This window comes from Lytechinus variegatus, chromosome 5, assembly GCF_018143015.1.
Source record: "Lytechinus variegatus isolate NC3 chromosome 5, Lvar_3.0, whole genome shotgun sequence".
NCBI classification, from domain to species: domain Eukaryota; kingdom Metazoa; phylum Echinodermata; class Echinoidea; order Temnopleuroida; family Toxopneustidae; genus Lytechinus; species Lytechinus variegatus.
Genome location: NC_054744.1, coordinates 14,505,215 through 14,531,137, shown reverse-complemented (window position 1 = coordinate 14,531,137; position 25,923 = coordinate 14,505,215). Strand labels below are relative to the sequence as shown.

The window sequence follows — 25,923 nt, the reverse complement described above, 5'->3', positions numbered from 1 at the left end:
GACATAGGCCCTGAGCAAATTATGTCTCATAAAGTTATGAAAAAGGGTTTCTTATGTAATATAACATAACATAATTATGATATAATATAACATTATAATGAACAATAATGTCTTCTTTCCCACTACGTTTCTCTTCCTTTCTCCCTCTTTTTCTCCTTTTCCCCGTTTTTTTTTTTTTTTGGTCAGCCGATTGGGGGGGCACGTGCCCCCCGTAGTTATGCTGGGGGGGGCTATGATTTTTCAAGTAGCATGCACAAAAGGGAAGAAAGAAGAAATGAGAGCATTAAAAAGAAAGGTTTGGGTTGGCTGTCCTACCATATTTTTCAAGTAGCATGCACAAAAGGGAAGAAAGAAGAAATGAGAGCATTAAAAAGAAAGGTTTGGGTTGGCTGTCCTACCATATTTTTGAATTTTTATCACTCGAGAAAAAAATTATTTTGACCCCCCTTCAACAATATACCCTGGCACTACTTCCTTTCTTATCACACCAACATAGTACATCCCAGTAGAATAAATATGAAAAATTATTTATCACTCTGATCAACAAGTCGTAATTGTGTCACCACTTGTTGCCTTTTTATCCATATTCGAGGGGATAAGTGTTGTTTTTTATCGTTCATGCTGTTCACCTCTTCCAATCGTATTTGTCAATGTGGAACAAAATTGTCCCTGTTAGAATCTTTAAAATTCAATGAAAAAGGGAGTTATATCTTGTGTCTATAAAATGATTTTGGTCTGGACAAGTCCTTATAAAAGAAAACTTATTGTTACCTCTTCTCAATTGTTCAAGTCAGAATTGAAGTAATAAACACAAATGTAAATAGACAGATCAGAGGGATAATTTATCATTTTTTACTCTGGTTATGATCAGAGTAAGTCTGCCGACAAGCTACTTCTTACCTCAATTATTAGAATGAAGAAAAAATCTTTTTTTTTATTTAAATGAATCATATGTTCTTTAGTTTTGTTCTCTCTGGCATCAACATGACAAGTGGTTAAAAATTGAAAAGTACAAATTAAATTTCATTAAGACAGTATTTCTGATCAGTGATCACCTACAAATATTTGCAATACCTCTCAAGGGGGGGGGGGGAATCCGTCCACTCCAGAGAAGTAAGTAATGGCTCTGGTCCACTCGACCTGCAGAAAATCGATTCCGCCGAAAGTGCGTCCTCTATCGGTGTACAGGCGCGAACGAACGTATCGAGCTAGCTAGCTAGCTAGCTTTCAAGAGCAGAGGCAAGCAGACTTCGGCGGAGAGCTAGAGGGGCCCGACTCATGCATGATTTACAGATATATGTAAGTGAACCGTATGGGTTTTTTTTCGCTGTAGTGGTATTTTAGGTATAGGTTGTATTTCTGGTTTATGAAAAGGGTTAGGGTAAAGTTTATATGGTATTAAAAAGTCCTAAACACAAGCAAAGAACTCATACTCGGTCCCTTGCGTTTGATCCTGTGTTGGCAGTAGAGGCGCACAGCCAATATGGGAGACTCTCTCCAATAGGGGAGACAATCTCCCACATTGGAGACTTGCTTTGCAAAAGGACAAAAGAAACAACGCCAACAAAAGCATGATTTTTTCCACCCAAAATTTTGTCTCACTGAGGTCAGAAGCCCATTTGTTCTGTGTGTGATTGACAACAAAAATCCTTATCATAACAAAAGTAGACGGTGAATTTATAAAGTAGACGGTGAAAAGGGGTAATTTTTCATGAGGAATCTGCTTATCACATTTTTATTTGCCGCCAAGGTAATCCTTTTGCCGCAAATTCAAACAAAGGAAATTGGTCTCCAAAACTGGAGACTGTCTCTGAAATTGGATACCCAAATTCTTCACAAAAGTCTCTGATATAGGAGATAATCTCCCACATTAGTGACATTGGAGACAGTCTCCAATATTGGCCGTGCGCCTCTACTGGTTGGTGAAATGCAGAGCTACCATTATGATGGTGGGCCCCAAGTCTGCGCACCTAACAATTTGAGTTCAGATTTAACATGAATTTCTTCTTGTTTCACAAAATCTTTTGGTTAATAGTGTTCCTTATATTATTAAAAGTAAGTAAGTGTACCAAATTTCTCATTAAAAAGTGAAAGGAAATATAGGATTTTCTTTAAAAAACCTCGGGCAGTCATTTTCAGATTGAAAAAAAAATGGTACCCCATGTCTACGCACTCATTCACTTTGCACACGATTCATGGGATTTTGATGACAAAGGCTGCATTTTGAGGCCGTCACATGAAATGCCCTGAATTCATAATTTTCCACCATTTTGAGTCGGATTTTTTTATGAAAACCTGTCTATGTAGTGCATGTGTAAAGTTCGTGCTTGTTGTGCATCTTCGGTTACTAAAATCGGGCAGATACGCGGGTGCGCAGACTTGGGAGACCGCGCAGACATGGGGGAACTGACCATACCATTTAATACCAAGTCTCGCGCATTGTGCGTGAGACTCAAGCATTTTGGACTCTTGTTCACCCCCTCAAATCTCTGTCTCACACAACTATCACAGCCTATCCCCATATGCTTTGTACACAACAATGTCTGTGATCTCACTCAGATTCACAGAAAATCTCATGCATATATAGCTGGTCTTTGAACTTGTCATCTCTGGAAATGGTGGGATTTTATGGGGGGGAAAATATAAAATCCATGCAATATCACAATCTTTAAAAACAATTAAATGATTAAAACTAATATGCTTACTTTCCACAAAGTTTCAATTTTCCATCACCATGCTTCTGTCAGTCTCAAAATTGGTGATTCAGAGCCAACATGAAGTTCCTCACAAGTCAGTAGAGGCGCACGGCCAATATTGGAGACTGTCTCCCATGAGAGAGATTATCTCCAATATCAAAGACTTTCATAAAGAATTTTGGTATCCAATTTCAGAGACAGTCTCCAGTTTTGGAGACCAATTTTCTTTGTTTACATTTGCTTAAAAAGGATTACCTTGGCGGCAAATAAAAATGTGATAAGCAGATTCCTCATGAAATATTACCCCTTTTCACCGTCTACTTTGAAAATTCACCGTCTACTTTTGTTTTTATAAGGATTTTTGTTGTCATCCACACACAAAACAAATGGGCTTCTGACCTCGGTGGGACAAAAGTCTGGGTGGAAAAAATCATACTTTTGTTGGTGTTGTTTCTTTTGTTCTTTTGCAAAGCAAGTTTCCAATATGGTAGATAGTCTCCCTTATTGGAGAGAGTCTCCCATATTGGCCGTGCGCCTCTACTGCACGTATAAATAATTTGCTGCCGATTTCAAAACATCGCATGCGAGAGGGTCCGAGCTCGGACCAGACCCCGGTACCTCGTGCATATCGCATCCGCACGCGATGTTTTTAAATTGGCAGCAAATTATACACGTGAGGAAATTAATGTTGGCTCAGACTAAATCATCAATTCTTTGACTGATAGGAGCATGGAAAAGAAGTGAAACTTTGTGTAAAGTAAGAATATTAGTTTCAATTATTTTTAGCTCATCCGGCCCGAAGGGCCAAATGAGCTTTCAAAATGCTACTTCTTTGCCATTTCAAGTCCAATTTCAACAGAGCTACCAAGTCTCACGCATCATGCGTGAGACTCAAGCATTTTGGACTCTTGTTCATCCCCTCAAATCTCTGTCTCACGCAACTATCACAGCCTATCCCCATATACATTGTATACCCAGTTATTGTGTGACCGGACAGGTTGTGTGTCCGGATGATCAATTTTAGAAAGTCGTTTGGAAAAACTTACAAGCGAGTTTTCATCTTTTTTTAGTACAAAATGTTAGGAAATATTATTATAAAGAACAAAATAGAAGATGATTACAACTATTAGATTCTTATTTTTAGTGTAATCCAAAGACAAAAAAGAAGGCTCCAAAAATATAGTGTCCGGACACCCGACCCCCCATCCTACACAATGTCTGTGATGTCACTCAGATGAATTCACAGAAAATCTCACGCATAGCTGGTCTTTGAACTTGGCATCTCTGTTTCAATTCTTTTTGCTTTGTATGATAGCACTAGGTGGGGATTTTTCAAAACTTCTACACAGAACTTTGAAATTCATTAAATATGCTAATTTATGCATATTTCAAAAAATTCACATAAAATGCTTCTTTATTTGTTGACCGAATTTTAATTCTTTTGATTCTTTCTTCCATCTGGTAGAGCTTCAAGAGGTTCACCAAAATTCTACTCAGAATTTTGAAATTTTGACTAGTACAATTTTTTATGCTAATTTATACGAAATTAATCTGTTCATATTTTCAAAAATTCACACAAAAATGCTTTTTCTTCTTTAATTGCTGACTGATTTTGATTTTTTTTTTTCCATCTGGTAGAACTTCATGAGGTTCAACAAACTTCTACACAGAATTTTGAAATTTTCAGTAGAAAATTATTTATGCTTATTTCTGCTAATTTATGCAAACTTTATTCATAAATCACAGAAAATGCCTCTTCTTTATTTGTTGACCGATTTTGATTTTTTTTCCTTCCATCTGGTAGAAATTCATGAGGTTCACCAAACTTCTACACAGAATGTTGAAATTTTCAGTTGAAAATTATGCTAATTTATGAAAAATTTATTCATAAATCACAGAAAATGCCTCTTCTTTATTTGTTGACAGATTTAGATTTTTTTTCTTCCATCTGGTAGAGCTGCATTAGGGTTCACCAAACTTATACACAAAATTTCGAAAATTCGTCTTGAAAATTATTTATGCTAATTTATGCAAAATCTATTCATAAATCACAAAAAATGTTTTTTTTTCTTCTGTTTTCTTTTGTTTGCTTTATATGATAGGTCGAGGTGGTGATACAAAATTTCAACACAGAATTTTGAAATTCATTAAATATGCTAATTTATTCACATATTTTCAAAACTCACAAGTATTACTTATTTGTTGATTGATTTTGATTATTTTTGTTCCATCTGAGAGCTACATTAGTTTCACAAAGGTTCTACACAGAGATAAGAAATTTGGACAAGAACGTTATTTATGCTTAATTCATATGTAATTTATTCATAGATCACAAAAAATGTTTCTATGTCATTTTTTCATCAATATCAATTTTATATTCTCAATTTATGAACACTATAGTCATAGTGTCAACTGGGCTGAAATTACAATTGTGTTAAACTTCGTTGCGAGATGGCGGATGAGCTCCACATCATTGATGTGCTAGTTAAAGGTTGTGATGTTGCATGAATTTTATTTTTCACCCATAAAAACCCTCCTTTGTCACTCGGAATATCAGATCGACTTCACGTAGGTGGAGCGTAGTGTAGCAGTAGTGAAGTGGTGTGGAGCCTGCACAAACTTCACTCGAGGTAGGAATAACCATGATAACCGCTGTTTCTAGGGATTATTAAACAATTTCCGACGTTCTGCCATAGTAAGGAACATCTCTATTGGTGTTAATCTAAAATCTGTTCAAATTCTGTGAAAATATTTTGCAAGTTTTTGCGAGTTCCAAGTCTGTTGATTATGAGCTTGACTGAAGTTAGCGATCAAATTTCATGCAAATATATATGACCGGCTGTCCTCACGTGTGCATAAATTTTTATTTCTAACTTAAACTAAAACAAAAGCAAAAGGCTTTAGCCTCCTCCCCCTTTTCAGTATTGTATGATTTGAAAATGTATATTGATAAATTTGTTATGTGTCCATCTTTCAGGAGGATCATCTAGAATTCAGGAAATAAATTCCAATTCTTCAAGTCATCATGCCTGTAATGTTACGACTTGCCCGGCATGGATGTACCAACAGGCCCTTCTATCATATCGTAGCTATTCACAATAAGTTTGCAAGGAACAGCGGAAGAGCCTTGGAGCAGTTGGGCACCTACGATCCCATGCCCAATAATCATAATGAGAAACTGGTCAGTCTGAATGTTGAACGGCTCAAGTATTGGCTGGCAGTAGGAGCACATCCCACACCACCAATGTCACATCTGTTAGGTAAGATTCCTACATCGTGTCAATAGCCTCTTATCGATCACCATCAATACTGCCATCATCACCACTACCACCAACATTTATCATCTTCATCATTACCATCATTATCTTCTCTCATCATGATCATCCTCATAATTACCATCTTCATCCCATTCCCAATCATCATTTCAAATAGAGCTACATGTAGAAAGCCAAGATGCAAATATGATTGGAAAAAAAAGCTGTAGGATGTTCATGAACTCATGTTATATTTCCTTCCATTTCCCCTCTTCTCCCAAAGGACTGTCTGGATTGCTTCCAGTTCATCCAAGGACCTATGTCATAGCAAGGAGAGCTAGACACAAGGCTGATATCAAAGAACAGACTGCTGAAGCAGAAGGCGAAGGAACAAGTTGATAAGATCTGATTAACTTTGTCACTGAGATGGATGCTATCATGAACAGACTCGACACATGGATAAAGTGGTTGATGAATGTAACATTTGATTGAACATGTCTGATAGCGAGTTACACGTATGTTTTGGAGCTTGATTTCATCAAAGCTACATTTGGTGCATCGATCAAGGTTTTTTACTCTGGAACTTGGGTCTTCGTGAGAAGGTACATATCTTGTGCTAATTCAGACACTGATTTCTGATCTAGTCTGTATGATCTTTTAACATTAACAATAAGTAATTTTTTCCCCACAATATTTGAGATGCAATGTCTTATATCAGCAGTGGGAAGATATGACCAGACAGTGTGAGGAGGATGGGGGTGGGGGCAAAAATTTGTAATGCCAGTTGGCACTAGTGATCTACATACTGTTGATCTCAACTTCCATATTTCAATTTCATTGACCCAAGGTTTGGTACTAAATGTTAATTGTGTTGGTAAAGAATTTTAGTTGTTGGGAACATGACAAAATTTATTATTGTTTCTATTATGCGATCCGCATTTAATTTTCTACATAAATCAATCAGAATACCAGATTTTAATGTCATGATCCAAAAAGACCTCAAACTCTGTATCAAATAGTAACTTCCCCAATGCTGCTTGGATTACAGGTGCACACCACAATGCCCAGTAGCATTGTAATGTTATACTCAAAACAATTCTTAATTTAGATCAGTTTGTAGTCTATTAATAGTTTTTTTTTTCACCTTTACACATTGCCTTCAATTAGAAGTTACCTGGCAGTGCAAGTGAAACAAAGGGGAAAATATCACAAAGCGAGCATAGCTTGCTAGTTTTACCTTCTGCATGCTATAAATCAAATTATTAGTTGCTTTGTTAGCTCATTAATCCACCTCCTGGTTTCTTAAAAATCCTAAAAAACATGAACACGTGAGATAATCTGTGCAGAGTATGGATAATATTAATATGAAATGTTCATAACCTTATTAAATGTATGTGAAACTTTATCGATGGTGTTGGCATTATTGTATGTTTGCATGTCCTGCTTGTGCTGCTTAGTGTAGGCAGAAAGGACACTTTTGTGTCTCAAAAAGGATCAGCTGTGTGAAGAAAAAATATATAAATGTATTTTTTTCAAGATAAAATGTAGAGATTTTGGACAGGGCATCACTGGATAGATTGTCTCATCATGAAACCAAGACTACAAAAAAAAGATACATGTACAATGTTTTAACCTACCCAAAGAAGATCTGAGCACGATTACAGTACTGAAGTACTAAGCTTTGTTATGGAAGGAAAAGGTTTACAGATATCAAATTGCCAAACATGTCCGGAATATTGTTAAATCCAAGGGGGCAGCAATCTCCTACGTACCAGGTATTGTAAAAAAACTAAAAACCCGTCTACATCTATTTGTATCTCACTCAACTGGAAAATACGACAACTGACATGGTAAATTGTGTGACACTGAAAATGGTTTGTTTCAACTACTTTATTTACATATAAAAATACAGGTCTCAAAATATACACATATACATTACATTATGTAACAAGTGGAATGCCTCTGGCCGTCTCACCTGCATCACGCGGTTCAATATAGCAGCAGTGCTGACTTTGAATACTACTCTAACTCGCACAAGATGTTCAGTGATACATGGTTACTCTTATGTCCACTTTTTATGAACTAGACCAATAAACTTACAGAGATATGATGGTTATTCAACAAAAAACCCCAACATGGCCAAAGTTCATTGACCTTACATGACCTTTGACCTTGATCATGTGACCTGAAACTCGAACAGGATGTTCAGTGATACTTGATTACTCTTATGTACAAGTTTCATGAATCAGATCCATAAACTTTCAAAGTTATGATGGTAATTCAACAGATACACCCAATTCGGCCAAAGTTCATTGACCTTTGACCTTGGTCATGTGACCTGAAACGCGCACAGGATGTTCAGTGATGCTTGATTACTATTATGTCCAAGTTTCATGAATCAGATCCATAAACTTTCAAAGTTATGATGGGAATTCAACAGATATTCCCAATTCGGCCAAAGTTCATTGACCCTAAATGACCTTTGACCTTGGTCATGTGACGTGAAACTCATGCAGGATATTCAGTGATACTTGATTAACCTTATGTCCAAGTTTCATGAACTAGGTCCATATATTTTCTAAGTTATGATGACATTTCAAAAACCTAACCTCAGGTTAAGATTTCGGTGTTGATTCCTCCAACATGGTCTAAGTTCATTGACCCTAAATGACCTTTGACCTTGGTCATGTGACATGAATCTCTAATAGGATGTTCAGTAATACTTGATTAACCTTATGGCCAAGTTTTATTAACTAGGTCCATATACTTTCTAAGTTATGACGTCATTTCAAAAACTTAACCTCAGGGTAAGATTTGATGTTGACGCCGCCGCCGCCGCCGTCGGAAAAGCGGCGCCTATAGTCTCACTTTGCTTCGCAGGTGAGACAAAAACAATGATGATAAGTATGTGGGCTGAGGGAATAAGATGTCCTCTTCATCAGCATAATTTACAGAGGGTAAGTGCAACCTCATGTCAAGCTGTTTCTTTTTTAATGAAAGCAGAATTGTAAAAGAAACATGTATTAGTGAGGGTTTGGTGAAACTGCATAAAACAAAAATAGACAGATTTTTAACATTTTAATTTTGCGATGTCTAATCCAAGCAGCTCCCCGTTTGTGATATAGCATACAATGCTACTTAAAAAAAAACACCAGTGCATTTAATATCATTAGACACGGTCATATCATGCATGTATATTAGAGAAATACTTTCAGTCATCTTGAACCATTACATCATTTGAATTCATGGGATAATATCACAAGACATGAGAGGCAGCTGCTTGAAGGTAACTTCACAAAATCATTAACTGTTATTTTTAGTATGTTTGTCAACCTTTCATTAATACATTCTCTAATTTTCTTCTTTCATATGATATAAATACTTGATGTCACAGAGGAATTCTCCTTTTACATAACAATCATAAAACCTTAACAAGTCAATATCAAGAAGACAACAACTAAGCCAGTATTTCAATTTAGTTAATTTTGTTAATTTTTCATAATTTACAAAGCAGAATTTTTCATGAAATATTGTTTCCTTTTTTTAGATTTGAAGCTATTAAAACAATAAGAACCCTTTAAACGTTTGTGAGGAAAGAATAATATACAATTTGCACTGTTAAAAATATTGCTGCCAAACAAGAATGCTTTGATTTGGAACATGCAAGGAAATGGCGTTTCCCTAATTTATCAAAATGGAAGATTTAAAGTAAGGCAAAGGATATGGGGCAATCTCAAAAACTTTATGCTTTTCTTCCAATGTTTATTAGGATTAAGGATAAACATCTAATCTTCACTTTTATCTTGTTCTCAGGTTACTCCTTGCAATTGCATTAAATCACTTGGTATGTAAACACCATAGCCCTCCTTTCGTTATATTGCTGGAGCCTGTCTCCCCTATGAGAATGGATTATGTCCCTGTTGCCTAGCAACTCGTAGAGCACAAAAGAGTTTATCATCTGGTGGGAAGCTGTTCCAGTCTCTCCATTCCCAACCTGTTAGTGAAGTAGATAAGATTTATTATATTAATTTTTCTCGATCCAATGCTCTTTAAATACAGGGGGATGTTTTACATAGATTCAAGCCTGTGTTGCAAGAAAATATTTGCGATCAATTGCAAATATTCTCTTGCAGTTTTACAACTAATAGATCACTGTTAGTTATAGCAAATCAGATTAAACATCTTGTTTCAAGGAGCAGATTAGCAATCAATCACTAATTTGCAATAAACTGCAAGACATATGATTGATTTAGGGACCGAAAATAGACTTGCAATTGATCGCAAGTTTCTTGCAACACCTCAATAGAAGAGTTGCACCTTAAGTGGAGTATGGTACATATTATGCATCACCACTGCATTGGTCAGATCATGCTCTGAGAAAATGCATGCTACTGCCATTATCAATGAGATTGTGTGTCAACATTTTACACGACTTATATTTATATTTTATATACAGAATATATATATATAATGAGAGAGTATCGCTCTGACCATTTTAATAATGTGTGAAGAGTAGGTGATAGTGACAGGGGTCATATCAAAGTCTTCTTAAGGTTATTTTGTCTACCGTGCGTGCATTTTTTACAAATTATACATTTTACTTTGTAAATAACACATGCACGGTAGACAACATAACCGAACTTAAGAAGAATAACACAGTCAGTTTTGTTTTCGCCAAAAAACTTTCATTGAAAAGCATGAAAATGAGGATTTATGCGAGATTTACAAAAATGGTCAGTGCTCACTCAAGTGTAACATTCTGTCAAAATTTTTACTTTCATTTGATAGATGAGCCATATGTAAAAAAAATTATCTTTATGCTGTGTATTTTTCAATTCCAAGGACTCTTTCAAAGTGTAAACTTTTTATTGATACTGTGTATATCCCTCGATCTTGAGGGCTTACTAGGAGGGCTGATTTTGTATTTGGATGTCTTCATTTTTTTTCTGGCATAGAAATCGTATTTCGATAGGAAATTATTGGAAGCAATCCTAAAGTGTATTTCATTAATTTTTCTGATCTTCATTTGGCAGATATAATATTTTTCAAATAATTCTGTGTAAAGGCCACCGCACATCTACGACTGTTCGCGATCCGATTTCAGAATAAAATGTAGTAGAATGTGATGCTAATATCGAGACATGGAATATCTTACTATGTAATGTTCTAAATCATACAAATACCTCTGTTCAAATCAGTGACTATGCCATCATCCTTCATGGAATAAGAGCAAATTTAATATCTTGTTGTACTAATGACGTCACAGCAGTCGTAAGATTGGGTACGATTTAATACTAATTTGGCCTTTACTCCAAAATGAAAGCTTGCAATCTTTCAAAATGGTTATATTAGTATTCTTTCGATTAATTTTAACCTCAAATAAAATGATGTTTCATTCACATTTTCAGAAAATGAGCAAAATGCGATTTGTTCCAAAATCGGATTGCAAACAGCCGTAAGGTGTGCGGTGGCCTTTAGTCTTGTTCAATTCTGTGAACATTTTATTTTTTGTTGTTACAAGTACCAGAGTTTATAGTCAAAATTTCATAGGGAACAAAATGTCCTACCAAACTTGGACACCTAACCATACTTCAATCTGTGGTATACAAACCCACCTTCACATTTATGAGGCTCCATATTTTCTGGATCTTTCTTAAATTCTGCATCCACTTCACCCCTCATGAATATTGTGATATAATGGTAGTCTTCCTCCAAGTGTATTGCATTGACAACAGTTGAGAAGACAACATCCATGAGACGAAGCCCTGTTTCTTCTTCTGTCTCTCTCTTTGCACAATCCACCCATTCTTCTCTGAAAGAAATTTTTAAAAAGGGGGATTATTAGTTGTTTAAGGAACTGAAATTTTCTGCACCCATTCATTTCATGAAACTGTATCCTTCAATGTACAAACATAGCATACAAAAAAATTAAAACTGTGTACAAAGCTTTACAACAAGTGCATACACACACCTGTTGCAAAATATACGGCCAGAACTCGGAAGCACATACATACGGTAGCCACATTTTATTTCATTTTCTTTAGGAAATGCATTAATCCCCAACTGAGAATATATTTCCCTTTCACAGTCGGCTGTGGAACAACAAACATTTTGAAAGGGTTGATTCTTGACATATTGCATTTGTATTAAAGTGTATAAATATTTTCTATTTTGGCTGTACTTCATTGTTTTAGATCTTGGCTAACTTGGCCAAGTCAAAAATTAGGTGCAGAGTTGTCCAATGTGGTATTGGTATAAATCTTGAATTTGCTGTTAAACATTCAAATTGAGTGTAGTTTTATTCCAATGATTTTCAATATGAGTTCAATTGATTTATTGTAGTCTAGTTTCAGTCTTACCATGCTTATATTTTTCTAGGGAAAAGTGCGAGGAAATAACTTTTCATTGTAAATAATTTGCATTCAATACAAACATTTGATTCATACTCCATTGGACAACTAAGCACCTAATTTTTAACCTGGCCGAATGCTGTATTTCATTATTTGTGCTGAATCATCCTGACCTTTTACCCATGCATGTTTCCAATATCACGAAAAATTTATCTACCACTATTACTACTACAACGACTACTACTATAAATGATATTAGAACGAGTTGTTGTTTCCCAAATGGTATCTCATTTAAAGAAACAAAGTTTAACAGTGACATGGTGAAGAAATTTGATTGTTCGAATATTGAAAGATGGCTTACGATAACAAAAAATTGAAATGTTTTGAAAATTCAAGTATCAGACCTCACTCAATATCCACACACCATCAATCTGGACTCCTGTATCAGCCACATTTTTTTCTGCCATTAACCAAAATCATTTAATGGTATCATATACAATTTCAAGTCTTTATTTAAGTTTACTTTAAATAATGACAAAAAGACCTCTCTAGAACACTTCCCTACATTTCCAGAAATGTCATTATACCCAGGCAAACAAAAAGAGAAAACATGCAACAGCATAGTAATAGAATCTAGCCCTGAAGCATTGTTTTACACCCATGATCTTTAAAACTGATCAATGGCTGTGGCTTATTCTGACACTGAGGCCACAACAGGAGCTTAGGTTTAAAGAAAAAAAATCAGAAATAATTTCAAGGCATGATCTATCATGTATCAGCACATTGTTAACTGTGTTCGTTCTGGGTATAGTATGACATTCATGATATCTGTTTAACCATCACACCAACCCCATTTGATGATCTAAGCAAATAAAATCAGTGGAACAATTGACAGTAAAGAAAACCACAGTAACTCTACACTAGACTCTTCAATATGCCTTGGACTTTCATCTTATCACTTCTGGAAGTTCACAAATCATTTAACAATAACAGTACTAGACATTCACACAAAGAATACCTAGTCTACCCTTAGACATAGTCTAAGAGCCTATATTGGGCCTCAGTACATTTACTGCAGCAGCCCTAACAGTAACACGCATTGAAGTGTAGAGGTTCCCGCAACTTCCCAGGGCTACCCAAGTTATGTAAATCTCATTGCAGAATTTAATCAAAGGACAAAAATAATGCAAAATGACTCTCTTCCTGTTCAACCAATCTATACTTATTTAGCATCAGACATTAAAGGCAAAATGCAGCATATCGCTTATCAGCAGATTAAGATAAATATTGTAATTTTGTATTGCAACCAGGGCTCGACATTAGACTAGTACTAGGAGTGGCCCGGAGCACTCATTCAATGAACAAGGTTATAATATAACCTTGTTCTCAGTTATATCTCCATGTGTGACAAAATAAGGGTGGCAATGTTTGGCTTATTTTCTCTTTTTCTTTGGGGCAAATGCTTGATTTTTTTACACTGACAGTTTCCCTTAGACCTGTTAATTCATACTGCTTGGCTCTTATTTAAATTTGATTCTTTATATCATTTTTTCTTAATTAAAAATAGAGATCAAAAAATGAAAATTTTCTTGCCATATTACTTTCCACCAATAGAGGGCGTACACAAAAATATGCCAAAAATTCAAGTTTTTGAGTGCTCTGGCGAATACAAAAATTATTCCCACATTACTAATGATAAATAGATTAAAACTGTATGGAAATTAGTAATTTTGGTCACAAAAGTGATATTTTAATGATTTTTTAAAGTGTGTGCTCTATACAGCATTGGCATACCATAGTCCTACCTGTACATTCTCCACAGGCCAGATGGTAGCAGTGAACAAGTGGCCCGGAGCAACCAAAATTGAGTCGGGCCACCAAAATTCTGTAAAAGCCCACACTTGGTGGCCCACTCGGCCTCGGGTAGTAACATAGTTTTGATAAATTGTAGTGTTTTCTAGACTAGTCACAGAGTTTATTGTTTTAGGGCCACCAATTTTCTTTGCAATTGAATTGCAGGCAGGCCACCAAAAAAATGAATGGAATTGACAGCACAAAGAAAAAAGTTAGTGTGGAGCCTTATCGTAACAGACAAGAAGACAGTAAACTAATGATTTCACTATCTCATTCTCACTCAGTCGAGATGCACGTAGCTTTGCCCCAGGCTCAGCTCTGCCGGGATTCAAGCGTTGGTTCGAAAACTAAAAAGGGATTGCAGAGCGATGGGAACTTGGAAGGGAAGTTCCCCACTCCGGCCGGGCCGGTGGAAGCCCCCGCCGCGCCGAGGCCCGGCCGAGTAGCTCTGTCTATAAATTATGCTATATAGCCTAGGCGCGCTATATGATAACACAGAGAAGGAACAGTGTAATTTACCCGAATTCTAAATGTCCACCAGGAAGGGCGAAAGTCCCACTGCCAGTCGAACCTTTACGTTTGCCAAGTACGACACAATTAGGATGTGTCTTGCTTGTTACAAAAACTCCAACGCCAATTCCTGGTCTCTTCACGTGTTTCTCCATGGGCGCTGCCATTTTTGTTTCATGAACTTGAGCTGGCGCTAGACTCATACTTGGCAAATGTTGAAGTTTGTGTACGGTTTCTATGGTGAAATTCTGCTAATGAAAACACCGGTGTTGGTTTCACCTGACATCCAATTTCAGGTTCGTTTACTTATTTTTTTTAGCTTGGAAAAATGTTATCATGCACATACTATATTATAGAACTTTGCAATAGGCCCCTGATGACTTGTTACTGTCAGTGATTTTGTCAGTCGATCGACAACGCAGGCAGGCTGGCGCTGGTGGTGGCACTGGTGCACGGTCACGGAGTGCTGGCTGGGCCTGGCTAGCTCAGACGGCATGGTCGGTTCGACAGTGGCCAGTGCTTGCAATGCTGCAAAGTGCAACAGCTGCAAGCAAGTCTGCATTACTCAGTCTCACTGAGACTCTCAGGCCCTGTTATTTAGTTGGCAGTCCCGAGGCTTTGCATGCAAAACAAATATGGTAAATGTCAGTTGGCAGTAATTTTGATTATCATGTGTGTTCATGAGTTCGTGAGATGAGAGGGGGAGAGCTCGAGTTGAGTGATTAATTGTATGACTATGAAGGTGGGCCCCAAGTCTGCAAACCTAACATTACAATTTGAGTTAAGATTTAACATAAATTTCTTATTTCACAAAATCTTTTGGTTAATAGATCTAGTGTTCCTTATATTGTTAAGAGTAAGTATACCAAATTTCTCATTAAGAAATGAAAGAAAATATAAGATTTTCTTGAAAAAAACCTCGGGCAGTCATTTTCAATTTCAGATTGATTGCTTCAATGCCTTGCCTTAATCACATATCTGCACGTAATATTGTCACTTTAAAAAATGGCTTGGATAAACTTTGGCTATGCAAACAATTCTATGTACCATGACGACACACACGCATCATGTATCAGTTTTGCAATTTGTTATCCATGACCATTATGACTTCGTTAATGACCGGGAGATCTATACTCCTGTATACCAGATGATGATGATGATGAAGAAAAAAATGGATCTCCCATGTCTATGTCTGCGCACTCATTCACTTTGCACACAATTCGGGGATTTTGATGACAAAGGCTGCATTTTGAGGCTGTCACACGAAATGCCCTCAAGTCATTATTTTTCCACCATTTTGAGTCAGATTTTTTTTATGAACCTACCTGTCTATGTATTGCATGTGTAAAGTTTGTGCTCGTTGCGTATCTTCTTTTACTAGAATCGCGCAGATACGCGGGTGCATAGACTTGAGAGTCCGCGCAGACATGGGGGAACTGACCATACCCCAACCAAAAGTAGATTTAGATAAAAAGAGAAAAATCCTATTATAAGCATACACTGCAAATTTCATCAAAATCGGATGTGAAATAAGAAAGTAATGAAATTTTAAAGTTTCACTTAATAAAAAAAAACAGCTATAGATAGGCACATCCTGGTTGGTATGCAAATGAGACTGATGACCAGATGACATCCACTCATTATAAAATAGCTCTGTATTTTTAAGCATCGTGATTGGCCAATACGCGTCACGTGACATCCAACTTTTTTGGTGCACTGTACGGCAGTGCAAAAGGTGCGTAACAAAAATTGATATTGCACGCTCGAGCAAACCAGTGCGATAGAAGTCCCGGGAGAAGTCCAAATAAACTTTACTGTAAATTTTTAAAAATTACTTGTTTCTGTGTTGCTATTTTATAAAACAATGCACTCGCTCTGTCGTGCGTTAAAGTAAATGCAGAGAAAGCTCGGTTTCTTCAGATGATGCACACTGGGCAAATTAATGTTGAAGGACAAAGGAAGCAGACCATCAATTAATATTGCAAATTTGTAATGAAAATTAGTTCAATTTATTTTATGACTTCAAATTGACTTTGTGATCAGTTTCAATTCAATTTCTATTTCAAGTTTGCAAGTTTCTTGCAATACCTCCATTCCTTTCCTATTCAGATGTGTTCATTCATTACATTCTCACATCTGATTCTTTTGTTCAACATTGTAGTATGTAATTATCCCAAAATGTCCATCTCCATCCTCTATCTCTTATTGGTTATTTTTATTTTGGACTCCCACATTTAATAGTTGGATTGTATACTCTCTCTATTTTGATTGGTTGATTTTATATAATTTGAATACATGTGTGTTATTCTGTAATATGATCCAATATGATTTGAGTTTAACTGCTCAGGCAAAGAAGCCATCGTAGTAAAACAGTATAATACCAGACTTCATCAGATTAAGTTCTGTAACTTTCTTTGTTTTCTGAGTTTCTCTCCTTTATCTCCGTTTGTTCTGTTTGATGTGTGATTGAGCTTGTGTTATTTCCCCATCTAGACAAAACCCCACAATAAGAAAGGGTGTCAAACTTCCCCTTGGAATCACTTCCATTGAAGAGTGGACAGCATCCACAAGAAAAACAACTCTTTTTCACATTTTTTTTTATTCTTGCGGATGATGTCCACTCTCCAGTGGCAGTGAATTCTGATTTTCTCGAATTGTGAAACAAATTTCAATTTCTCTCTGAACACTGTCATTGATGTTACTTATTGTGATTTTATGAAGGGTCTCCTTATTGTCCTTATTGTAGAAAAGATTTTTATCTATGATAATTCAAACAAAATACAAAAAAGAAATATGGCATGACGCCATTGAGTCTTTCATTTGCATTATAATCTTGTGTATGAAAATAAGTAAAGATTTAAAATGTTATAACTTTCTTATTTGTAATCCGATTTTAAATTCATATAATTATTTATTTTTTTATTTATTTATTAGAACATATTCAATCAGGTACAAAAGATCAGCATAAAACTGTTTTTCATTATTGACCTGATGAAAACATAAAGAACAACGTAAATCATGCATGAAAGTGAAATCTAAATCAAATATAACAATACTTAGTAACATAAATAAACAAATATTGCTACTTAAATGATAATATGAATCAAACTAAATATTTTAAGTTAGCAAAAGAGAACAGACTTACTAATTGTATAATTTATTCGCTGATAAAAACACTGAATAATGAAATAATTATGGCATTACAGAAAATCGAGTGAAACAATGGCAATAAAATATAAATTGGTGTTTAATACTATAAAATGGATATGGGTTCAGCCTTTCTGTAAATTAGACGAAAGTGGTAAATTGGGTTCAATAATGGCAATGAGACCAAATGGTCAGTAGACGAATTGGTAGTTTTAGAGGAAACTGGATTAAACTATGTGGGATATGAGTCTAAAAAAAAGAAATCGGACAGAAGTGGATGGAGACCAAGTGGCAATTTGTCTTTCTTGATATTGATTTTTGAGCTTCATTGAAATTTGTGGATGACTGGATGTTAATTTTCTCAACATCCTGTTTTATTTGAAAAGGCTGGGTTAATGTTAGTCTGAGTGTACGAATTGATGGAAAATATGTAGAATTCAAATGGGAAATAAGGAAGTCCAATTTTTATAGATTTATAATAGAAGTCAAAATGTGAGAATGTTAGGAAGAGAGTGGAGAAAAAAAATCAGGCTTTTTAAAGTGTTGTTTCCTAAATCAAGCACAGTTTTTAAAAAAAATGCTTAGTTAAACAATCAATTTTAGATGGTGTTTTTAATAAGTGTTCAGAATCTAATTCTGCATTTAATGTGTAGAAACTTTGTAAAAAAAAATTATTTTAGTATGACAGTAATATTGCTCAGGCATGGTTATTCAGGTTTATATTTAAAGTTTTGATTGTTTTGATGTTCCATCTCCATAATGATGGTGCATTAGATCAAGACTTGCATTATAATTTTTATTTATGTAAAAGTATATTTTGTTTGATTTAAAATGTTAGGCATAGGCATTACATATAGTCAGTGTAGGCTGTATATAATTGTACAATAGATAGAGAGAGTTATTGTTATTATTTAAACTTATTGAACGTGTAAATGGTATGCCAGAATATTAACTAATGTGTTTTGTTTATTCATTCTTAGGTTGGAACACCTATGGACCAAGCGAGACTTCACAACATTTGTTCGTGGTATGCAGATAGTTTCTCCAATGTTTGTGGTGAAAAGTTAAAACAAGATGCTTGCTGGATGATTTCCTGATGCCTGGGGCCCTTCGCCCAGTAGCAGTAGTCTGCTACATCTGCGGGAGGGAGTTCGGATCCAAATCCATTGGAATACATGAGCCACAATGCATGAAAAAATGGAAAGCAGAGAATAGCAAGCTTCCTAAGCACCAGCGTAGGCCACTTCCTAGGAAACCAGAGGTATTCCCTTCAATTGGTGGGACGTCATCCCAGGATATAGAGCGGTTTAACCAAGCTGCATTGAAGTCATCACAAGCTCAGTTGCTACCATGTCCAAACTGTGGGCGCACATTCCTGCCAGACAGGTTACCAGTCCATCAGAAGAGTTGTAAGGGTGGCAATGCAATAGACAGGAAGAAATTGGAAAGTGCTGGCAGTGTATCTAGATCTTGGTCGGGGCCAGAGACCCAGACACCTAGACCACCCTCTACACAGGAGAGACCTGGAACAGCTACCCTTTCCCGTCCTAGTTCTGTTACCCTTCAACAGAGGAAACACATAACCATCAAACCTGTGAAAACCCCAGTTGAAAGGCAACAGGGCAACACCCAGGGGGGAGTCCGTTTCCAGCCAACACCACCGCCCCAACCTAAATCTCAATCAACATCTACAGCACAGGCTTCTTCACCTAGGAAGCCTCAAACTGTCATCTGCTATATCTGTGGAAGAGAATTTGGAAGCAAATCTATCTCTATACATGAACCGCAATGCATGCAAAAGTGGAAACAGCAAAACAGTCAACTCCCAAAACACTTGCGCAGACCTCCTCCCAAAAAACCCCAAGGCCTTGGTCAAGGACAAGCCATGGGTGGTGATACAGAAGCTTATAATGCTATAGCTTCTCAAAGTGCAAGTTCACAGCTTGCTCCTTGCTCAAATTGTGGGAGAACCTTTGCTTTGGACAGGATAGAAAAGCATGAATCCATATGCAGTGTGAAGTCTGGAGCTGCACCGTCACGTGGCAAGACACCATCTGGAGGGAACCACCAAATCAGCACTTCCAAATCTGGGAGTGGAACTCAGAACTTTCAACCATCTCCTCCTTCAAAGCCAAGAACACTTGTCTGTTATATATGTGGCAGAGAATTTGGCTCCAAGTCCTTGCCAATCCATGAACCTCAGTGCTTAGAGAAGTGGAAAATACAGAATGGCAAGCTTCCCAGGGAACTCCGTAAGCCATTGCCAAGAAAACCAGTTGCTTCTAGAGGATCATCAGGAAATGATGCTGCCTGGGATGCTGCTAAAGCAAACCTTGTGGCCTGCAAGAACTGTGGCCGAACCTTCAATCCTGATAGAATAGAGAAACATCAGTCAGTATGCAGACCGAAAACAGGGACTGTGGTCAGACCAACAACAGCCACATTGAATATTGGGAAGGAGAACCAGATGAAAAGCTCAAAGCCAAGGGTTGGTGTTAATATTTACTTTGATGAGTCCTCAAATCTTGTTCTGTGTAATATTTTATTTTTAAAAACGGGGGTTTCTTCTGTCAACTGAAAAATTGTATTGTAAGTTTTAATGGCTTCTTTTACAATTTGTAATTTGAAATACTCCCATTCAGTTGGTCCCAAACTTTTGGATGTCAGGTTCTAAGACTATAGCCTATAAATTTTACCAAATTTATTTTGACAGCTCTTATATTGTATCATTATTTACAATGAAGATTAAGTTATTTGGCAATTCATGATATAACAAAAAAGGCATATATAAATTTTCTAGGTTGATTTTATATCTTGTCGACATTTACCCTATAAATGAATAGCAACCTATTTCCTTTCTTTTCTCCAGACTCCGAAGACTCCTATCCCTCGTCGGCCACCTACTGTGGTCTGCTACCTCTGTGGACGGGAGTTTGGTAGCAAGTCAATATCCATTCATGAACCACAGTGCCTCAAGAAGTGGCACATTGAGAATGATAAGCTACCCAAGAAGCTACGCAGGCCTGAACCAGTTAAGCCTGTTGTAACAGTCATCCCTACTACAGGTAAGTGTCCAAATGTGTGCAAGCATCTGTCTTAAACAACTAGGTAGTGCTATTTTATGACAAGATGGCTTTGAATATTAAAGTGGGGTAACAGATTAGTGGAATTAATTCAATGTCCCAAGGCTGAATCCAGGATCATACCTAGCTTTGCACAGAGGCAATTAGGGACAATTGTCCCCTTTTTCTTTGTTGGGCAAAATATTGAAGATTCATTCGTCCCATAATTTCTAACAGCTTAGCTTGTAGGCTGACCTTGTAGACCTGCCCTTTGCAAAGCTGATGTCTTCCAAGGTTGTAGATTATATATGTGAATTGAATCATTGTCTGGCTAATGGTCCTCTGTTATTTTTTTGACTGTGGTTAAAAAACTGCTAAATGGGTGATTTCAAAATTGGTGTTGCTGCTTGCTCAATTTAAATGTCAGCATAGTATACAAATAATGAATGTAAGCGCATGCATGCAAGGCCAAATAATGAACGATGTGCGAGAAGAGCCAATGGATATACCGCACCGAGGTCCGCAGGACCGAGTGCAGTATATCCATTTGGCGAGTCGAGCACAGAATTCATTATTTAGGTCCACAATGCACAAGAATGCATGCATCGTCTGTTTTATACAACCCCCATGTTACCAAATTGCCAAAAGTGCTATTTTTGATCTAAATTCTAGATAATACTAGATAATTCCAGACCTCGCACTTTCCTGCACTCTGACGTCAGATTGCAGGATATTGCACTTTCTATGCAATAGTGCAATTCGCTGAATGTCATGTGATCCCATTTGGACCAATCAGATTACAGAACATTCTTGGGAGTTGTATAATACCAGGGACTAATTTCACTGGGTGTTGAGATGTCAATTATGTGATCTGAATAATTTTTATAAATTCATGATAGGTTTTGGAGCTAGGGGAAGCAATCTAAATCGTGCTAACACCAGCACCAACACTGAACTTAAAATCACCCAATGAAAGTACACACTCTATTTTATCATAATACAGGTGTCAATAAAAAGTTTGGTTTTGATAATTTGTTAATGATAGAGCTGCTGATATTACCAGAAGCCTTATACATTGGAATGAATTTTTTTCTCTCCCTCCCTCTCACTAATTCTCTGTCTCCTTGACCTCAGGGAACAAGAGTGGCAACTATAATCTTGATGCCATGAATGATGCAGCATGGAAAGCTTCACAAGCGAACCTTGTGCCTTGTGACAACTGTGGCCGCACCTTCCTACCAGATAGATTATTAGTCCACCAGAGATCCTGCAAGCCTAAGAAACAAAGCCTTGAAACACTTTGAATAAATCACGTTGACGATGTAAGTTAGTCTCGTTGCCTCTGAGCCTCTGATGATGTTGAAATAATATTAAAATGGGACTGCTGAGAATGTTAGTCCTATCAAGTATTGGTAGATATGGCAAACTATTTGAGAGAGATCTTCTCCATGTAGAGCTCACAAAATGGTGTTAAACTGACCTATTTCTTTTTCTTGGGAACCCATTAGTCTGATTTCATGGAAGTTGAAAGAAACTTTTTTTTTCGAAGTTCAAGATATCATCAGCACTGGGCAAGTACATGTATTCTACAAGGGAGGTGTCAAGCATTGATTGATCTAAAACACATCTGCAAGATGAGCTTATTTGACACTCCATCTATTGAAACAGGCTGGGAATAATACATATTGAATACAGTATTTCTTCACATGACAAAAGATCTCTTAAGTCTGTAATGACAAGAGATATGTTTTTTTATACTTTACAGGAGTATAAAACAAACTTTAATAGACCTTGGCTTTGTTATATAACCAGGGCTCTGTAACACAAAGATTAGCGATAAATCGCTAAATGAACTGACTAATCAGTATCAATGTTACACGCGCATTAGGCTTAAAATACTGACCAGGGACCAATCAGTGCGGTTCTTTCATATTTGCAATTCATCACTAATCTTTGTGTTACGGAGCCCAGATTTCAAAATATTTAAGTGTGTGATTATTCACTATTTGCATTCAGATTCCTGACAGTTATGTGTCCATGTCCCATACATAGGTGCCCATATTTCAAGGGGAGGGGGTTGAATTCTCAATATAGAGGCTACTTTGCCTGCTTTTATTTAATCCCAAATTACTTTGTGAATTTGAACCTATTGCTAATTCATTGGTCATTTTTCTGAAATTACTGAGAGTATTATGGACATTTCAGAGGCTAAAATGCCCTTGCTGGGATATCTCTCATTGTTCGAAGAATACATTTGGTTCAATGTTGCCTGCTTTGATATTCAAGTATAGAATAAATACCTCTTTCCCCATACTTTTGGATTTATGCAAATTTTATCTAATACCACTAAGTTGTAAATTTTTGGTGTGAGTGATATTGATTTGATATTGTTATTTTGTCAAATTACAATATCTTTAGACAACTTTCAATCTTCGTTTAACTCAATATGATATGACAGCTCTTACGTTTAAGAATGTATTCAAGAGAAATAGATCTGTTCATTCAAAAATGTTTTGCCTTTGAATGGAATGACACAAAATTAAAACTTAATTAGGGAATGTTTCTTTCTCTCAATTTTTTTGTTAAGTTTCTGTGAAAAATAAAAATGTAAATATATGAATACAGATAGATTTATATTGTAATTAAGATTTGTGTTTGTGTGATAGGTATAGTGTGTTGTATTTTGTCTGCAGAACTATTTTTTCTACATCTCAGGTTTGGAACTTGTAAAACCAAATAAGAGAGTCTTAATGTACAGATAACATACCTCGTATAGAAGAGTATTGGACAATAATATGAGATTTAGGTTTTAACCGAGAAATCAAAGCGTGTGTGTCATGCTCCCATGTCTGGGGAATTTTCTATGTATTAAAAAAAATTGGTAGATGTATTTTCCTTGCATCTTTTTATAAATTTCTATTTTTATCCTACCTACATGTATTCAGCAACATTGACAGGAGTGATATATATCTTATTTAAAGATATTGAAAATTAGTAAGAATACTACATGTAGTACTACTTCAACAAGTACTGGATACTTTGAGTTGATTTTTTATTTATGGAGAATGCATCAACTTTATCCACATAAATTTTGGGATCAAGCAATACCAGTTTCAAAACTTATTTGAAGTTTTGGTAATTCTGTAGATCATTCATTTTCAAACTTGTGAAAACATTTTCAGATGAAATCTAAAAGTATGTTATAAAACACATGATAAAAAAAACATGATCAAACATTCAATATTTGTTTGTAAATTTAACAATCAAAATCTCTTGTCTCTTTTATTTATAAAAGTGTGGACAATGAAAGGAATGGCATGTTTTCTCTTTAGTATTAAAATTTTTAAAAATTCCAGGATGCAATAGCTATTTACAATCACTAAATTTGTGAGAATAGGCTACTCAAAAAGCCTTTATTTATTAAAAATAGGAACATTGCATAGAAAGTGATCTAAATCTGATCAACAGTCAATACACTTTTGTGAGATAGGAATGCTAGAATTATAGTCCTATGTAATCCACATTATGATAACCAAAGCTTTAAACATACTTAGAGAGATTTATGACTTGTGTCCAGTTAATAAGATCGCATGTTCTAACTGAAAAAAATAATTCTGAAAAAAAAATCTTGGAATCAGCGGAATTTGAAACTTTCATAGTTTCATTTACTACTTGCTGGTGTAAAATCCAGCTAGTTCCAAGAGTTTTTTCATTTTTTCATGTCAAATCCGATAGTTGGAAGCCTTTGTGAAAGTCTGAAACATCTTTTCCTTATTCAAAGTTTCCTAGCAAACCTTTTAATGAATTCATATTTTTTATGAAGAATATTCTAGAATGATCCCCAAGATATATTTAACAATTAGAGTGATTGTAAAATTAGCATAATTCTTTTGTGTGAAATTTATAGATAGACAGTATAGTCTGCATAAGTTGACTTGAAGTCAAATAATCACCTTAGTCAAACATTTTTTTTTTCAGGCTGAGGGCCCTGTTACATAGAGCTTAGCAATCGACATGGAGCTGATTTCTAAGATTGATTCCATTGATTATTGTGTATGATAAATCATAAAAATCAGTCCCAGAATCATCCGCATAGCTTTATGTTGCAGGGTCCAGGGTTAAAGATACATTACTTTGTCTTAATGGAGAGACTTACACATTGGGGGCCCCCGAAACATGAAGCTTAGCAATTGATCATGGAGTTGATTTCTAAGATTGATTCCATTGATTATTGTGTATGATCAATCATAAAAATCAGCCTTATGATCAATTACAAAACTTTATGTAACAGGGTCCAGGGTTAAAGATACATTACTCTGTCTTAATGGAGAGACTTACACATTGGGGGCCCCCGAAACATGAAGCTTAGCAATTGATCATGGAGTTGATTTCTAAGATTGATTCCATTGATAATTGTGTATGATCAATCATAAAAATCACCCTTGTGATCAATTACAAAGCTTTATGTAACAGGGTCCAGGGTTAAAGATACATTACTCTGTCTTAATGGAGAGACTTACACATTTTGGCCCCAAAACATGAAGCTTAGCAATTGATCATGGAGCTGATTTCTAAGATTGATTCCATTGATCATTTTGTATGATCAATCATAAAAATTAGTCCCAGAATCAGTCGCATAGCTTTTTGATACAGGGCCCAGATTATTTGAAACAATTATTTACATCTTCAGAGTCAAATTTCGCCTAATTTAATCAGATTGTTTCAATCCCAAGGTATTTGAATTATGCAGATTCTACTATACGATTCTGAAATTATGATTTTCTTCCAATATTTGTGAATCACTTTCTATTCACCTTGATAAACTCTATGCCATAGATGAAAAAAGCTGAAGTATATATATATGTGTGCAATTTGATAAGAAATTGAATTTGATAATTGTTCTTCTTAATTCATTTACTTGTATGTATTTTAGAGAAATTGTGTACTGATTTTAGTGTTTATAAGATCAACTGATATATTTTAGAAATACATTCCAATGAGCATTGGTTTTTATTTGTAGCATACCATTATGGATGTGTGAATGGGTTGA

At 35.9% G+C, this 25,923-nt stretch overlaps 3 protein-coding genes across 6 annotated transcripts; 2 read left to right on the top strand and 1 right to left on the bottom strand.

Annotated features, from left to right (window-relative positions):
- The first annotated feature begins 1,214 nt into the window (after positions 1 to 1,214).
- On the top strand, positions 1,215 to 7,355 carry LOC121415524 (28S ribosomal protein S16, mitochondrial-like). 2 transcript variants are annotated; one of them, XM_041608753.1, is made up of 3 exons: positions 1,215 to 1,299; positions 5,674 to 5,956; positions 6,234 to 7,355. In XM_041608753.1, exons 2-3 carry the CDS (start codon positions 5,722 to 5,724, stop codon positions 6,347 to 6,349), a joined length of 351 nt encoding a protein of 116 aa, XP_041464687.1. In that variant the 5' UTR covers positions 1,215 to 1,299; positions 5,674 to 5,721; the 3' UTR covers positions 6,350 to 7,355. The 2 variants fall into 2 exon arrangements, with proteins under 2 accessions (XP_041464687.1, XP_041464688.1); XM_041608754.1 differs by having other exon boundaries at positions 1,221 to 1,292.
- Positions 7,356 to 8,767: 1,412 nt separating this feature from the next.
- Positions 8,768 to 14,867, bottom strand: LOC121415522 (nucleotide triphosphate diphosphatase NUDT15-like). Its single transcript, XM_041608752.1, has 3 exons — positions 14,674 to 14,867; positions 11,566 to 11,762; positions 8,768 to 9,944 (listed from the first exon to the last, which is right to left on the bottom strand). Exons 1-3 carry the CDS (start codon positions 14,865 to 14,867, stop codon positions 9,847 to 9,849), a joined length of 489 nt encoding a protein of 162 aa, XP_041464686.1. The 3' UTR covers positions 8,768 to 9,846.
- Positions 14,868 to 14,873: 6 nt separating this feature from the next.
- On the top strand, positions 14,874 to 22,757 carry LOC121415521 (zinc finger protein 474-like). 3 transcript variants are annotated; one of them, XM_041608750.1, is made up of 4 exons: positions 14,874 to 14,960; positions 18,792 to 20,299; positions 20,690 to 20,876; positions 22,008 to 22,757. In XM_041608750.1, exons 2-4 carry the CDS (start codon positions 18,908 to 18,910, stop codon positions 22,175 to 22,177), a joined length of 1,749 nt encoding a protein of 582 aa, XP_041464684.1. In that variant the 5' UTR covers positions 14,874 to 14,960; positions 18,792 to 18,907; the 3' UTR covers positions 22,178 to 22,757. The 3 variants fall into 3 exon arrangements, with proteins under 3 accessions (XP_041464684.1, XP_041464682.1, XP_041464683.1); XM_041608748.1 differs by having other exon boundaries at positions 20,681 to 20,876; XM_041608749.1 differs by lacking the exon at positions 14,874 to 14,960 and adding an exon at positions 15,192 to 15,302 and having other exon boundaries at positions 20,681 to 20,876.
- The last annotated feature ends 3,166 nt before the right edge of the window (positions 22,758 to 25,923 follow it).

Coding starts and splice junctions, on each gene's coding strand:
- LOC121415521 (XM_041608748.1), top strand. CDS start 18,908: ATGCCTGGGGCCCTTCGCCCAGTAGCAGTAGTCTGCTACATCTGCGGG. Junction 20,300..20,680: donor TGAAAAGCTCAAAGCCAAGG/GTTGGTGTTAAT, acceptor TCTTTTCTCCAG/ACTCCGAAGACTCCTATCCC. Junction 20,877..22,007: donor AACAGTCATCCCTACTACAG/GTAAGTGTCCAA, acceptor CCTTGACCTCAG/GGAACAAGAGTGGCAACTAT.
- LOC121415524 (XM_041608753.1), top strand. CDS start 5,722: ATGCCTGTAATGTTACGACTTGCCCGGCATGGATGTACCAACAGGCCC. Junction 5,957..6,233: donor ACCAATGTCACATCTGTTAG/GTAAGATTCCTA, acceptor CTTCTCCCAAAG/GACTGTCTGGATTGCTTCCA.
- LOC121415522 (XM_041608752.1), bottom strand. CDS start 14,867: ATGAGTCTAGCGCCAGCTCAAGTTCATGAAACAAAAATGGCAGCGCCC. Junction 11,763..14,673: donor GGTGGACATTTAGAATTCGG/GTAAATTACACT, acceptor AATTTCTTTCAG/AGAAGAATGGGTGGATTGTG. Junction 9,945..11,565: donor GGAGCCTCATAAATGTGAAG/GTGGGTTTGTAT, acceptor CTTCACTAACAG/GTTGGGAATGGAGAGACTGG.